The sequence below is a fragment of the Corapipo altera genome, unplaced genomic scaffold (assembly GCF_003945725.1).
Source record: "Corapipo altera isolate COAL_440 unplaced genomic scaffold, ASM394572v1 113, whole genome shotgun sequence".
NCBI lineage: Eukaryota > Metazoa > Chordata > Aves > Passeriformes > Pipridae > Corapipo > Corapipo altera.
In genome coordinates this window covers 7,749,139-7,765,129 of record NW_020884895.1, presented here as the reverse complement: position 1 = coordinate 7,765,129, position 15,991 = coordinate 7,749,139, and the positions used below count along the sequence as shown (strand labels likewise).

The 15,991-nt window shown below is 47.5% G+C and overlaps 1 protein-coding gene across 10 annotated transcripts in view; it reads right to left on the bottom strand.

The window, feature by feature from the left end:
* Positions 1-4,814: 4,814 nt before the first annotated feature.
* The window catches only part of TNIK (TRAF2 and NCK interacting kinase), a 153,590-nt gene continuing 142,413 nt past the window's right edge, over positions 4,815-15,991 (bottom strand). For all 10 annotated transcript variants that reach the window (XM_027647169.1, XM_027647168.1, XM_027647176.1 and 7 more), the window contains 9 exons: positions 14,494-14,608; positions 13,949-14,119; positions 13,514-13,657; positions 11,871-12,005; positions 11,505-11,605; positions 9,868-10,017; positions 8,768-8,927; positions 8,034-8,173; positions 4,815-6,367 (listed from right to left, as the gene is read on the bottom strand). In XM_027647169.1, coding sequence (XP_027502970.1) covers positions 6,284-6,367; positions 8,034-8,173; positions 8,768-8,927; positions 9,868-10,017; positions 11,505-11,605; positions 11,871-12,005; positions 13,514-13,657; positions 13,949-14,119; positions 14,494-14,608 — 1,200 coding nt within the window. In that variant the 3' untranslated portion in view covers positions 4,815-6,283. The remainder of the gene's footprint in view (positions 6,368-8,033; positions 8,174-8,767; positions 8,928-9,867; positions 10,018-11,504; positions 11,606-11,870; positions 12,006-13,513; positions 13,658-13,948; positions 14,120-14,493; positions 14,609-15,991) is intronic.

The following is a 15,991-nucleotide window of genomic DNA, read 5'->3' as shown; positions in this document are numbered from 1 at the left end:
CCAGCATATGTTAGCAAAGCAGATAGAAAATGACTAAGTGTTTTATTTAGACAGCACTTAGCACCTGCTTTAAAATATATTTATGTGTGTGTATCACATACACAGCCAAACATATATAAACACAGATGTATAGAGGCCTCTCTGTGTATCCATACATAGACACCTGCACACCCAGAGCCCCTCAGCACCCAGCTGTAATGCCAGTACACACCTGTACGTGCAGCCTGAGTGGTCAGAGGAGACATCTGAATGTGCATGTGAACAACACAGCAAAATTACCCAGAATATTACCATAGCAGAGGTTTTCATTAAAAAACCCCACAGCAGCGTGAACACTGAGCCTTTCAGCACCACCAGCTGATCCCTGCACTGTCAAATATCACTGGTTCTGTGAACTATGGCCAATGCTGCAAATACTCCCGCTGCTGCCAAATATCTTTGGCTTGGTTTTCATGAACTTTGCACATCTGCACAAGCTGGTCTGAGCTGGTCTCACTCTGGCTCAGGCTGTGCTGTCCTTGACATGGTCAGTGAGAGGAGCTGCAGGGCTGGGCGGACGGTGGCATCCGTAGGGACGTGCCAAAGTCTGAGTCAGACTGGAGGTGATTAATGCTGATTAAAACCATTACCTTCCAGACCAGCCCCTGATGGGTCCAGCAGCTAAGTTACAGCGACTCATTGGATGATGCTCTCAGCCATCCAGGCTTCACACAGGCACAAAATGTACTCTCTACAGAGGAAGAGCAAGAGATAAAAAAACAAAGATGAGTGTAAGACCACTAATCTTTGCACTGGGCTCCTCCAGTAAAGTAAAACTTTAACTGGAGGAGAAAAGTTCATTGCATTAAGCAGGTGTTGATTCCAGTCTCAGCACCTGCATTCCCCTCTTGGGCTGGTGTAGCTGTGAGGGGAAGGGCCCGAGGCTGAGCTTTTTAGTTTTCCCCAATATTTGTCCTTCCAGCTCAGATCTTTGCCCATGGTGTTTGTTTGCTTGCTGTGTGTGGATACTCAGGCATTTACAAGCACCATTTCTTTGCACTGCAGTTAAATGCCTCCACAATGGGGCTGTCAGGATTTGACAATTAACAGGCTTTTTAACAAGCTTGTATCAGAAAACAAAAGAGAGCCCTGACCCAAGATCCCAAACGGAAACCCTTGGGCACTGTGAAATCTCTGGCCAGGACTGGTGTTCCCCTCCAGGATCCCCATGTACCCGTCTGGGATCCCCATCCTATCGCAGGTGCCTGGCCAAGGGGGGGTGTTACTTCCCCCCTCTACTTTTCCCAGCCTACCAGAGTTAGAGGGGTGAAAGGGCATCCACGTACTGAAATGAGAGAGCAGGGTGGTCTTTCCGTGTCTTCTCTGCTGCTGCTTCCACAGCTGAATCCTCCTGTAATTCCACTTCCCAGGGGGAGGGTGTGGAGCAGCTGGGGCAGCGGGAAGGGGGGGGGGGGGGAGATGGTGTGGGTGAGCATCAGACATCTCTCCAGCAGTGGCCTGGCAACTTCCATGGGAACTTTGGATGCCAAAGGCTGGAAGCCCCACAGCCACATGTATCCCTCGACCAGATCTGCTGGCAAAAGGGATGAAGTTATCCTGGGGTTCTCCCATCCCCTCTTACAGCACCCCCCAGGCTGGATGCTCTGAGCTGGTGCCACCTCTCCCTGTGAGCTGATGCCAGCTGGGCTGTGCCACACTGTTCCACAGCCTGGCTCTGGGCAATTCAAGGACATATTTAGCTCCCAGTGGCACCAGGACTCCAGACCCTGTGTTTTTCTGAACAAGGGGCTGGATGTGGATGTGCTGATTAGCTCGAGGCTCATCCTGAGGCTCACAGGTGGAAAAGGGCTGTGTGTAAATCTGCCTCCCACAGTGGTCACTTCCCAAAGGGGCTGACTGATAGCTTGGAAAACAGAACAACAACATTCCTACAGGATAGAGCACCGGGCCAGGCTCCACCAGGATGAATGACCAGCCCAGCAAATCTCTTACATGTCTGACAGTCGGTTGTGACCACACAAGGTCACAAGGTCACCTGTGACCACACAGGTTGAGCCCTGAGGGTGCAGAGAGCAGCACAGCACAGCTCAGAGCAACACCAACGTGTCCCATGGCTGGTGAGCCTGGCCAGGCAGTGGTTCAGTGATGGGCAAACAACAGTGCCTGCATTATTGCTGATGCTTTACTTAAATAATAAAGTGTAAGAACTGTGTATAATACTGGTTAGGCAGATTTGCCAGCTTATTGCCTACTCTGTGTTGTGTCCACTGTAACTGGTGTTGCTGATAATCTAATGCTCTGTGATAAAAGCAGTGGGCTAAAGTTTATGGTTGGGCTTTGCTTTTGAGCAGCTGAACATGCTTGTCACCTCAGTGGAAGGAATTTAAAGACTGCAGGACAGTGAGGCTTTCTCTGTGGCCAGGGTAATTTGCACACCTATTTTACTGCCTCTGGGTCACTCAGAGGTAGCTTTGATGTTAAAAAAAAGTAAAAATATGCCATTAACTGAAACAAAACCAGAAAGAAGAAAAGGAAGATCGAGTCCATAAATCTCTGGCTCTCCAGGTAAGAGCAGACTGATGCAGGACATCAGCTGGCACAGAAAGATGATGATACACATCCATTTTTCCTCTCTTTAAGGACAGCATCCAGGGCAGGCACTGGTGCTGGGGCCACTTACAGGCTGATAGTACACATTTAGGAGAGAGAATTTGGTGCATTTACAGCACCGCTGTAAAGATACCGGAGTGGTGGCCTTGTACCCTCCCAGCAAAATCAGGTGGTATTAAAACAGGGGAGGTTAATGGGCCCTCTCCCACCTCCCAGCTCTGGGTGATGCAGCATCACCCAGAACAGAAAAACTGGGAGACGAACCCAGCAAAGCTGTTCTGCAGCAGGTCATGACAGCCTGGGTGGGAAGTGGGAAGTGGCAGCTCTGCAGGGAACACAGGGCAGGACACGGATATTGCAGGGCAGCGGTGGTTGTGACAGGCATCCTACACCTGGAACCACATCCTTACTGCTGAGAACATCTCTGCTGGATCTCCTCTGAGGAGCTGTGCCCTGGTGGGTGGCTTATCCTGGACACAGGCAGGGTATGGAATGGAGGTCCACCCCACACCTTTGGGAACAGGCAGGTCCAGTCACTGCCGGCCGACACGATGCTCACACTGTCCCCAGTTATGCAGCATCAAATCATTGTCTGAGCAGGAAAGGACCTTACATGGGCTCAACGTGGAGCCAAGGAACTGCAGCACAGCTACTTCAACCATTTCCAGCAACCAGCCCAGCTCTGGGGCCAGGGTCACCTTGAGCAACCCCCTTCTGTCACAAAGATGTCACAAAATACGCACTATCAACCTCCAAACCATCTCGCAACAAGAAAAAAATCCCATTTGATAATAATTCTGAAACAGGTTTGAAAACATGCAGTTCCCACGAGTAGCTACAGCCTTACCTCTGAGCATCCTTCACCTGGGAGGGGTACCCAGCACCTCCGTGGGGTGCTGGGGGTCACCAGGGGCCTCACACAGCCTCGTGTCAGCTCTCGAGGCTTTTATTCCATTTGCCAGGACTCATCCCTGAAGTTCATGCAACATTTCACAGCAACTTTGTAAATAACTGAATCTGCAAGAGGCTCAGGTGACTCCTGCATGCACAGACATTACTGCTTTTTCGTCCTGCAGCACTGCCCAGCTGAACAAATAAATTTCCTTTCCCAGGTAAAAACTCCCAGAAACAGTTTCAAAAGGAGGCCCAGATGTTATTTCTTTAAACACTAAGTAGTTTCTGAGAGCACTGATCAACCACAAGTGTATTTTACTTAAAGCAAAAGACAATAAAATCAAAGCTAGGAATATCTGAAGGAGAAAGCAGGTCATTATAGTAATCATGGGTTGATTTTGTAGAAGAACCCAAGTTTTCAGGTGGTAGTGGTCTGTCAAAACATCCCTTGGCCACTGCTGAGTGCTGGGCAGCAGCACAGGGCACAGGTCCCATCTCCCTGCACTCATCCTGCACCAGAATGCTGCTCTCCTGAGAGTCTCCAGGCAAAGAGCATAGGGACTGGGAACCCTGAAAATCCCCTTTACCTCCATGTCCTCCAACACTCCAGGTTTTATTTACCCAAACATAAAAGGCATGGTTTAATGGTGAAGTTTTTTGTGTTTTATTGTGGTTGGCACCAGAAAAACCTTTGCTCTGTGGTATCTCCATACACACACACACACCGTACACAACACTGTGGTAATACTGGTTTCTCATGATTTTTTGTTTCAAATTATTCTAAGATTTTAAAAAATACATTCACAAACTACCTTATGTTTAAACACAATTACTTCCTTCTATTTCATCACTGTACCCAAAATCCTACATTAAAAAAATAATAATCCAAGGCTGTGTATTTGTCGCTTGAAGGGGGACTAAAAAAACCCCCAAAACTAGTTATTAGTTTGCAACATAATAAAAGCTCTGGGCTTTATTTGATTTATATTTTAACCACAATGAAAATATAAAGAGCTGGTGGCAATCAGTGTCTGTGATTGGACTTGCAGTGTCTTGTGATGGGACACTCTGCAGGCTGCACTGGCCCAGCCGGAGGGTGCCTGAAGAAGGCACCCATAAAGCACATCTCACCTGTGCTCCTCTGGACTCCATATCCTGCTGCAAGCCCACGGCCAGCAATCCCTGCAATACCAAACCGTGACACCCTTCCCAATGGGATGCTTCGGGTGAGGGTGGCCCATCCCATCCCATCCCCGCCGCCCCACATCGCCTCTCACCCTTGATAAAGATTCAAGTTTGACCAAGTCCTGTTGATTTAATCATTTTTTAATAAAGCCATCGTTACTGAGTACACCAAGATTGCCAGTTAAGCTCTCTATATGTCGCTGGAGGTAACAGCGCTGTGATCGACAGCGGAACAGAAAAAAAAACCAAACGAAACCAAACCAAAAAACAAACCCCAACCGAAACGAGGTAGGTTAAAACCAGCAACACAGACCTTGTTATGCGACACCCCAACACCACAGGCGGCCATGCTTGCAGCTACTGAGAAAGAAAACCCCAGATACGCACCGAAAACGGAAATCAACTGAGCAGAGTTTATAAGGACACGATTCAACCTGAACTAAACACACACACACGGTTCGGCACAGATGTTGTCTTTCACTGTATGTTGGGTAATTCCTAGGGAGTGGAGGGGGTGGAAAACAAGTAGATTCAGACCCTTGGCCGAAGAAACCACACATATATATATTTTTTTAAGCTCTTTACAAGCCCAATCCAGCAATGTGGGGAGACAGGCAGCTTGTTTCGTGGTCCCCCTCCCTGTGCCGGCTGCTCCCGCACGCCAGCGCCCGGCTCCGGGCTGAGGGGCACGAGCGCCCACAGCTTGCGCCGGCTTCGGCATCGGGATCCGGTGCCCACGGCATCCTGGGAGCCGTCTGTGGCCACAAATCCCACCTTGGGGGCGAGCACGGGGCTCCTCCGACCGCTCCGCTGTCTCCTCCTCCTCCGATCCCCCGTCCCGGCGCCCGCGGCCAAGCCCCGGGGTGGGAGGGCACCTCCGGAGCAACAAGAAATGGCACCTCTGTCCCTATCAAGACACACCATTATGTGAAGATCCATATAGAAATATGGATTGACAGACTTGACAAAAATGGTAGCTGATTTTTATTAGTCTAAGGCTAGTAGTTTAGCCATTTAAAATCCATTTCCCAAAAGAGGGGAAAAAAACCTATTACTTTTTCTCTTCTTTAAAAATCCGTTAAGCCGTTGCTGCCAAAAGCAACATGTAAATGTTGGTGAAGGCAAAAGATTTCTAAAATTACCCAGCTATATGGTTATGGCCTTCATCACAAAGATAAAAGGTACATTTATTGTGCTGTCTCTCACCAGATTTAATTGGTAACTTTACAACATACTATATATTTGATGCTAGCAGGCAGACAGAATTAAAAACAGACTTTTTGACACTGTTTTCTCTCCCCGTTCTTACAAAGTAGGGGACAAAGAAAAAGTAAAACTAAAAAACAAAATAAAACAAAATAAAGGAAAACTCATAACCCACTATAACACAGCGTAATCAGGAGACCTCAGGTGGTCCAAGCGTGAAAGTCCATCCCTGGCCGCAGTCCCTGCCCCGGGGCTGGCGGCGCCGGGGGAGTGTGGGGAGGGGGTTCCTCAGCGCCCTCCACACCTGCCTCTACAGTGTTAGTCCACGTGTTTAATGTCCTTTAAATTAGAAATAATGCCATGGCGGTGAGTGCCAAGTGCTCCTCTGTTACCAGTTCATCATGGAGTTTCTGTTGAGGGTCATGAAAAACACTTGGCTGCTTCCTCCGGATCTCACCGATGCAAAAAATACCTGTTTGGAAGGAAGAAGTTGTTATTATTTTTATTACTATTATTATTATTAAAAATGTCTGTTGACTCAGTGAGTGAGGAAAGCAGGAGCTGCCCCTCACAATTGGTTTCCTCTGCCTAAACCTCCCTCCCTGCTCCTTTTCTCCAGCTGACAGCACAAATTTTACACAGACCCATTGCCTGGTTCTCCAATGTCCATGGAATTGAGAGGCTGGAGCTAACCCATGCAGACTGGGATCAAACTGAACCACTTATTAGTAAATGCAGTAAATAAACCTCCCTCTCTATAACTACCAAAAAGAGTAAAGTTTAGAACACCTTAAAAATACCAACTTTATCCCGTTTTACTGCCACTGCACCATTTATTATGCGAAATTAATAAGACTGGTCTGGATCTTGCTAAACGTTCACCATGTGGGTCAACACCTGCCTGGCTTTCTTTGGAAAAGTTAGTCCTAGTATTTCAGCTGTTCCTGAAAGTAAAGCTCAGGAAAATGACTTCAATATGTTCAAAGCACAGAAACATATCAAGACTCTGTATGGGGAACATGAGTTTTGGTGCTTCTGGCAGGATCCACCAACATTTGATCCCAAAGGAAGTCTTAAAAAATAAGAAGTTATAATTTCCAAATACTGAAGGGGACAATCTGAAGCCTCTGTCCTTTTTAAAACTAAAAATTACTTAATCTTACCAGTTTAACCAGTTCTCCAGAAAGACAAACATCTGGTTTTAGTAGTTCAAACCCATCAGTGATCAGTTGGTTCCAGTATTTTAGAAAGACCAAGGTGGTTTTTTTCTAGCTTTTTTAGAACTAAATTACACTTTAATTAAACTTAAATTCAGCTTCTTGAGCAGCTTGACATACCCAGCTGCAAGGTTAGGATACGTTTTCCTGCAGAGTTCCAGTGTAACTCCATGCCACAGGCAGGGCAGTGCTCAAATAACGAGCAGCTGTTTGCGGTGTCAAACCTAATTTACTGCACATTGTTAAACTCTGCTCTGGGGACAGAGCAATTAGTTTCTTCACTGCTTTTGTGATCATGTTCATTATGAAAGATCTCCCTGCTGCATGGTCCTGATTTATCTTGGTGAAACCTTGTGAGATGAGGAAACACCAACAGCAGAAACAGACCTTGGCATTCAACCATCTCTTCCATGCAAATAGGCTTTTTTCTCCAGCAATTTCTCCTCATGCCCCCCCTTGCAACACCCATGGCAAGGGTCATCTACATGACAGCCATGGAACTCTGGTGACCCTCCAGAACAGTATTTATCAGTGCTGTCCACAGAAAAACATGAGGCTCCATGGAGAAAATAACTTAAGATGCATCAAAATGTTTCCGCATCAGAGTTCAAATCAGGGTCACTTGCACACTGCTACCATTTCTCAACTTTTAGAGTTTACTTGGCAGCCTCAGTTTAATGTTCAGATGAAAGAATTGGGAGAAAGTCAAGCCAAGGGAATGCAGATCTCAGCTAGAGGAGGAAGAGATCTTGCAGGCCGAGGTCTCCATCCACTGGAGAAAATAAACTGGGAATAGGTTTATGGGCACTGCTTATTAAACAGGACCTTCAGATTAATTATTAACCTCAAGATAAACCAGACTTAAAGTCTAAAAGCACCCTGCAGCTTAAAGCACGGATACAAGCTTTGAAGTGGACTTACCTTATCATTTCTTTCACATAGAAACTTTAACCTTTGAGCTCGCTTGTGCATAAATACTCCATCCAAATGTCCTGTCTCCACTGACCGGATTTCAATAGCTTTCTCTCCCCAGCCCATTATTTGATTGGAATGAATGTAGGCTGTCAAAAGGAAGCATTAGGCAGGTGTTACAACTTGTGTTGAGTTAAATATTATGCAGAATAAGCTCTCATCAGCTGTTACTCAAAGCCTGTGTGGATCAATGGCAGAGCTCTGATGGCCAAGCAGGTGCCCACAGGGACAGCAGCCTTCTCAGAGCACTTTTCATCCAGAAATTGGTGAGCAATTTAAACAGAAGAAGCATCACTTCTTCATATTTTGGGGAGTGAGGAGCTGGGCAGTGGTTTGCCTCCATTGGTTGTGGAGCTGAGCAACAGCAGAGCCAGAAGAGCAACCCGAGTGCTCCCAGCTCCACATCCACCCCCTCTTCCACTCAACACAGTATCCCACCAGTGCAACGGCTTGTATTATCATATCTTATACTCAAGACAAACCAAAGCTCAAATATTCAAGGAGTCCCTTGCTTTTATTATGGAGGACCAAACTGTAGAAATGAAGCAACTGCATCTCACAGCTGGTGGAGGGAAATCTCCTTTGATAAGCAAAAGCCCAAATGACTCCATCTCAGCATTCTCGACTCCTCATCTTACTTGTCACTTGTATTTTAAGCAGGAGAAGAGGAAGGGTTGACCTACCCACGGAAGTAGGCATTTCTCCCCACTGGAGCACCACATCTTTAGTTATCCGTCCGTAGGTGTTCACATAGACACCTTCATCCTCGTAGCACACGAGCATCTCCATCCCGTCTGTTTTAGGCAGGATGACAATGGCGTGAGGAGTAATATTGCCCTGAATCTGCAGGCAAAATAAACCCTGAAAGTCAGAATTACATTGAATGGAGAAAAGGGGAAGGGGGAAGGGAGCAGAGCCTTGGGGGAAAAAAAAGCCCAAACCAACTTGAGAACAAAGCCCTCCCTCCATTCACCAAACAGTCACTGGCTTTCAGAGATAAGCTTGAAGGGGAATAAACTGTCATGTTTACCCTACCATCAGAGCTGTCTGACATGGCAAGGATAAACAGGTTTAGTAATTACAGACAGATCACAACATATACGCCCCCAAGACTGATGGCTGACACTTGGCTGGAACACAAATAAGTGACTGAGTCAATGAATCCATCTCCTGTTCAAATCAAGGTAAATAAACCTAGAATTTTACAGGCAGCCCTAGGGAGGAAATACTCCTATTTTTTAGCAATCAGTCTCTCAAGGGCAGCTGCAGTGACTTTCCACCCATGTCTGCCCTTCCACAGCTAAGACAACACAAAACCATCCCAAACTACCCTGGTATTTCTCCCTATACTCTTGCCAGATCTCACAGAGGAGGATCTGATGCTTGGATCAGGGTCAGCAGTTCCTGGAGTTCTTTAGTGACACAGTTTCTCCTACACTGGTTAATCCTGGGCCAACAGCATGGACACAGCTTAAATAAGCCAACAACAAAACCCTACGGAGAGTTCCATTATTGTTCCATGCAGTGTATAGATTCTCCTTTCTGTGGGACATGGCAACCTTAAACCTGACTGCTTGGGAACAAGGACAGAAATAGCCTGTGCAAATAATGAACACGAAGTATGTGATAGCTTTGAGTCCTCTTTAAAAGTGGCTATCAATGAGGACAGCACTGGAGGATGTCACACCCATCACCAGTCACCATTTCTGAGCCACCAAGAGCCTCTCCAAACCTTGCTGGTGACCCACATTACTCATGCAGCAGCGCTCCCTCGTGTACTCACGTGAGATGGTATATAGATATCATAGGAGTTCCCAGAATCCACATCAATCACATGGAAACCAGTGTGTGATCCAAAGATAACCTTGAGCCTCTGACCCTCTTCTACAGTGAGGTCCACGAGCAACGGCTTGTGCTGGAGATCTGCAAAAGACTTTTATAATCCCTTCCATGAGTACCACAGAAAACCCACCAACCCCCGCGGCAGCAGCCTGATGCGGTTCCCAAATCGTATTTGTCTGACTGTGTCTCCTGCTAAATATGTGGTTAGTTATATTCCTGCCCCTCTGTTCCTATGTCAGATGCCTCAGAGGGTATTACCCGCTCACTCCAGCCATCCCAGCAGATAAGTGCTCACCCTTGCCAAGCACAGCTCCTTCCCACAGGAGCCTGAGGCCCACACAAGGATTTGGTCTCTAAAGGAAAGCGACCGCTCAATTTTATGTGAGTGTGTGTTCAGTCAGCAGAGATCTGTGACCACCCACTTCCCCTCTTGGCAGGGATCACCACTCTGGTTTGGGCTGCTGGAATGAGTCAGTTTAGCAAAGACCTGTTTTTCTCTGCTCGATCTAACCTGCTGGATGCAGGCTGGGACCAGCTCCCAGCCATGGATCGATCCAGGGCAGAGTATCTCTCCATGACTTAGGTGCTCGGCAGGAGGGTGAAACACCCCCAGAGAGAGCAAAGAGTTCCTGGCTCTCTGTGCAAGGACTACTTTGACTCCTGATAGGGAAAATCTGTGGGTGGTATTTCACTCTCTCTCAAAAGATTCCTGCCTACAAGGCAAGGAAAGGCTGTTCATCCCCCCAGGCTGCAGAAGCAGCACCAGGAGCACTAGCCAGCATCCTCAGAGCCCACAGAGGCTGGATCCCAGGCCATTCTGATGCTGCTGAGCTCTCCATGTCACTGAGCCCATTTATTCTGGCTTTTGTTCAGAAAAAGCAAATGTGACCTAATACTGAATAAGCCCATTTGTGTTGGAAGGATGCAAAATGAGATTACTCAGCATGAACATGTCCACAAGGCATTGCCCCTTGTGACTTGTCTTTGCACAGAGTTTAGGATGAAAAGTGCTCTGAAGGACTAAGTACAAAATGCCTGTTGGCAGGTTGTAGAGAGAAAGGTCTCACTGAGGAAACCAAGGAAAAGGGAGAAAAAAAAGAGAGAGAAAGAGTGGGTCATGCTCCCAAACTTTGTCTTGAAACAGAATCCACACTGCAGAAGGAGAGAGGACTTTGCAAAATAAAAACGGAAAATCATGCCAACCTATTTTTGTCCTGTATGTGAAAAATTAGTCAGAGGTAAAAAAACCAAAACAAAACAACTAAAAAAATCCACAAAAAAACCCCACCAAAAACACCCATCAAAATCTCCAACTCAATTTTACTCATATGCATTTGATCAGCTTTCTGCAAATCCCTCAAATAAAGCCTGCCAGCCTAAGCTAATATTAACACTTCATTGTTAGCTGTAATCAGAATATATCCAATCTCTTCAGCCAATATGGATCCCATCTCTCATGCCTGTCAGGCATTCTGAGGAGCTCAGCTACATAAGCAAGAAGCTTTGCTGCTCTGCAGCGTACAGAAATCTCATGTATTTACAATTACTGAGTGTATTCTGGTTAAAAGACAGACATACCTTAAATGCCATAAACTTGTGATATGGTTTTGGAGCCCAGGCATAGATCTCTACAGCGTTCTTTAAGGCAATCACCAAGAACTTGATCCTTTCATATTTCACTAAAATAAAAATAAAACTCATTTTAAAAACATTCACTTTCTTTCCAAAAAGACTGAACAACTCATCTCCAGGAATTGCTTCTCAGGCCATCTCTCTGTTGGCTCTCATTAAGTAAAGTGTCCACCTAACACAGACAGATGAATTCCAAATTTATCTGTGGCTATGGTCTACTCATACTTTTAAGATAAAATTGTCAGATCAGACCTAAAACTAGAGAATAAAAATGCATCTCTTCAGACATTTATTTCCAGAGAGGCCACTCACCGACTTTGTAGTGGATGCATCCTTCCAGGTCCCCGACTGTGATCCAGCCCTGCTTCTTCTCCACCTCAGGGTCATTGTGTAAAATCCTGTTTCTCAGCCAGGACAGGTAATACACACGCAGCTTGTTCTTCTTTCCTGTTGGCAAAGGAAACATCCCTGTCAGAGCAGAGCCCGTGTGCAGGGGGAGTCTTGAGGTTTCAGTGCTTATTTTCGCTCACAAGATGATAAAATTCAAGTCAGTTTTGTGATGAAATTGAAAATAATAATTCAGCTATTGTGTTAGGTTTTTCTTGGGAAGAAACACATGGAAAGCAAAGCCCAGACCTCTGTCTCCCAGACTGCAGGTAGACACTGGAAAAGCCAGGCTTTTGCTTCCCGTAGGCGGGAAACGTTCCTTTTCCTATAAATCAGTGTTCACAGTGAGATGTTTGGGCACAGCAGGGTGCTGACCCCAGCTCTCTTACAGCTCAAGGCTCATCCAACCACTCAGCTACCTGGTTTCTTTCCTTTTCTCTCCTTCATACAACATTAATTCCACCCTGGAGCTGAGACATGAGCTCCTTGGCCTGCGACAGGCACCACTGGCTTGCCAACGAGCCCAGAGCTGGGCTCTGCAGTGGTGAGGGGTTGCCAAAGTTCTGCACGTCTGCCTGCTCTTGGATGGCTGTGATCTGGCTGCAAACCTCCCTGTGGCTGCAGAGCCCCTGCTACAGGGACAGGACACAGCTCACACTGAGCCCAGTGGGACAGGACCCAAACCATAAACCAAGGGCTCTTTCTGCTCACGGGTTTCCACAAGTCCCCAGGACTCATTCTCAGCATCGTCTTGGGGTTTGGTCCTCCCCCTATTCATCTTCCAGCTGTATTAAACCCCTTATTCCTACAGGTGCATCCCCAAAACCACAGGGGAGCTGCAGACCAAGGTAAATGATGGAGCAGCAGGTCTGGAGTTGTGTCTGAATGGAGGGAGCAGGAATTTGCAGGTGAATGCAGAGTGAGCCCAGGGGTGTTAACAATGTGAAAGCAAACAGAAGGATGATATCAAGCAATTTTCCTAAAAAACATTTATCTTGCTGCCCTCCATGAGCTTTGTGGGACAGGTATCAGCAGGAGAAGGCTCTGCCATCCACGTGCTCCAATGGGGTTGCTCTGCAGGGAGATTGCCACATGCTCTCCTAGGAGACTGGACTACAGAGTTTTTGCTTTATTTGCCAGAAATCACCCCATGAGCCTGACATGAGCACTCTGTAGCTCTTGGCAGAGCACAGGGACACTGACAAGCCCATGGCCCTCATGATGCTTGGGATACCCCAAGCATAGCCTGAGCTGGAGCCCTGAAGCTGTGGATATTTTTTCCCCCAGCTAGAGCCAAACAAACTAAAAGCAGAGCTCTCTGCCCTCTCAAGCTGTACCCTGTACCTCCCCATCCCTGCTGAAAGAGAATGGAGTGCTTCAGGTAAAGTGGAGCCAGCAGGTGAAGGGAGTAAAATACTCTTGGAGGCAATTCTTCCAGATTTAACTCATTTGATTCCGGAATGAACCACCTCCAGCTCCCCTGGGAGCTTCCATCAGACACTGGTGGGCAGGTTTTGTCTGAGCTGGGACCGCTCAGGGCTGAGCAGGGGAGAGCACAAGAGGAGCACCTGATATTGTCACGAGGACGTTGAGGCCCTCGAGCACATCCATCTGCTGGAATCGCCGTCTGTTGATGAGGTTGTAGACCTTCCCTTGCCCACTTCGGTCCAGCAGCATCAGGCCATTTTCCGTGCCCACCAGCAGATTCACACCTGAGGAGGAGAGGGCAGGCAATGGGCACCAGGAGCTGCAGCTGCTCCCAAGGACGGCACCCCGAGCTCGTCTCTGCTGCCCCACAAGTGTGACCGACCCAGCCAAGGCTGGGGTCTTCCCAAGGACAGGAAAGGGTTACAACACAGGGACTCAGGAACACGAGCCTTGCCTGGGACCCAAAAGGGCCAACCAGAGGCAGGGGCTCAGCTCTGTGATGGCACATTCCCATTTCCCCACCAGCCACAGGCTCCGGGGAGCTCTGCTGAGGGCACAGCATGCTCAGGGCTTACCCCACAAAGCAGCACAGAGTATCTCCGAGTTGAAGCGCTTCTTGTACTTCCGGATCTCCGGGGTGTCGCTGTGGGGACGGATGTTGGTGGGGTTGACGTTCACCACCGAGATCTTACGGGCTTCGTTCAGCTTGGCCTGCTCCTGCCTGAGCAGCTCGCTGGTGAACAGGGCTTGCAAGGAAACACAAGAGGACAGGGGGGTGTGATGGGTTAACTCTTCTGCCACCTCTTTTTTTTGGGATAGAAAGACAATATGGGTTTTATTTCCTGATGGGGGAGTCATCACTTTGTTACAAGATATCAGTTTGCCCAGGCAGATGGGAGTGGGGACTTCTGCTGCTTCCTGTTTTCTCTCAGACCTTTCTGGTGGCATTTAACTGGTGGGGGAGAAGTTGGATGGAAACTGGAGAAGGCAAGGATGCAGACACAAGCAATGTTTGGACAAGACTGAGTGAAATGTGAAACAGGTTCAGTGGGGTTATTCGGGCTCCCAACCTGGTTTCCACAAGACCCTTCTCTCTCAAACCGGCCTCATTGCCTCCTACCAGTAGCAGATGACTCCTCATCCTCATCTTCATCTTCATCAGTAGGTGAGGTCTGATACACTCTGGTGTCCACAAACGGGGTGAAAGAGGCTTTGGTGCTACTTCCCATACCGTACTGGAAAATAAACATCAAAGAGAGAGCTCAGAGCACAGAAATAACAGTAATTTTGTGTGTGAGTGTACATGTAAGACTTCCTAATTGGCAAACACAATGTCTGCCCCTAAGGTGCCCTTTTTGAGCCCTCTATAAACATCTTCTCCACCTCCCCATCTGACTAATCAGAGAAAACATTAAATTGGATTTCTGTGTGTCTGTGACCAACAGTAAATGAGAGGAGCAGGGCCTGGCTCTGCTCTCTCCTTGCAGGCAGAAGCACAGCCATGACACTGGTTAGGGAGAAGCTGCAGGGCCAGAGGCAAAAGCCACCAAAGGCAAAAAACAACCAAGAATCAGAGAACTGTTTAGGCTGGAACAGACCTTTAAGATCATCAAGTCCAGCTGATAACTTGCCTGCATCAACACACCTGCCTTAAAACCCACTCTGGGATGTCAGGCAGGTGAGTGTTTGCTTTTCCCACCGTGCAGCCAAGGGTGGTGGGACCCTGGGAAACCTTGGCACAGGGCAGCTGACATGGTTTTAAACTGCCCAGCATTTCAGGGGGGACTGCAGAAAGTGCCATTTCTAAGCTAACAAATCTCAACCTGAAGGTATTGCAGGGAATGTCAGAGCCAATACTTTGCTGAGGGAATTTGGGGATGAACAAACTGCAACATCACGTTGCTTTCTTTTTAAAACCATTGCTTTGTTAAGGCAGAAAACGAGGCTAAGACCTTCTTCCTAGCAAAAGGAAATCCTTGCCTTGGGAGTCGAAATGATGTGATTTCCCCCCTCTGTTGAGCAGCTTATCCTTCCTACTCCATTATTTACCAAGGACATGCTTTATGGATGAGCTCCATTTAGAGCTGTAACAGCAGCAAACCCCAAGTCACTCTGCAGCAGCACTACTGCTCACGTTTTTCTTCCCTGGGACATTGCCCCTTCATTAAATAAATTTCCCTCAGCTTTCATGTCACCCAGTTACTGAGCACAGGCTGATGTGCCATGGGAACACCACTGCCCTGGCACATCCCTACCCCAGCTGGGCTGGGCCTGTGCCTGTCCTCCAGTGGGGCCACAAAAAGATTTAGGGGCAAAACCCTATCAGGTGTAGGAGCACCCTCGTGGCTTGTGACCTTCCCGAGTATTGTGGCGATGGCATCCAAACCAAAACCACGCTGCGCATCCTGCTTCCCTCCCAACTCTACTCCCCTGACAGTCTGGCTGTTTCCATAGAAACAGGATGGATTTCCAAGATACCACATTTACATACACAGTTCATCCACATTTGTGTGCACATGTAGGACAGACTTGAGCTACTTCGTGCTTCTCTCAAATCCAAGAAATACACAATTTTTTTCCCTGTGCTGGATGTCTTTTCCAAAACCACTAACAATTCA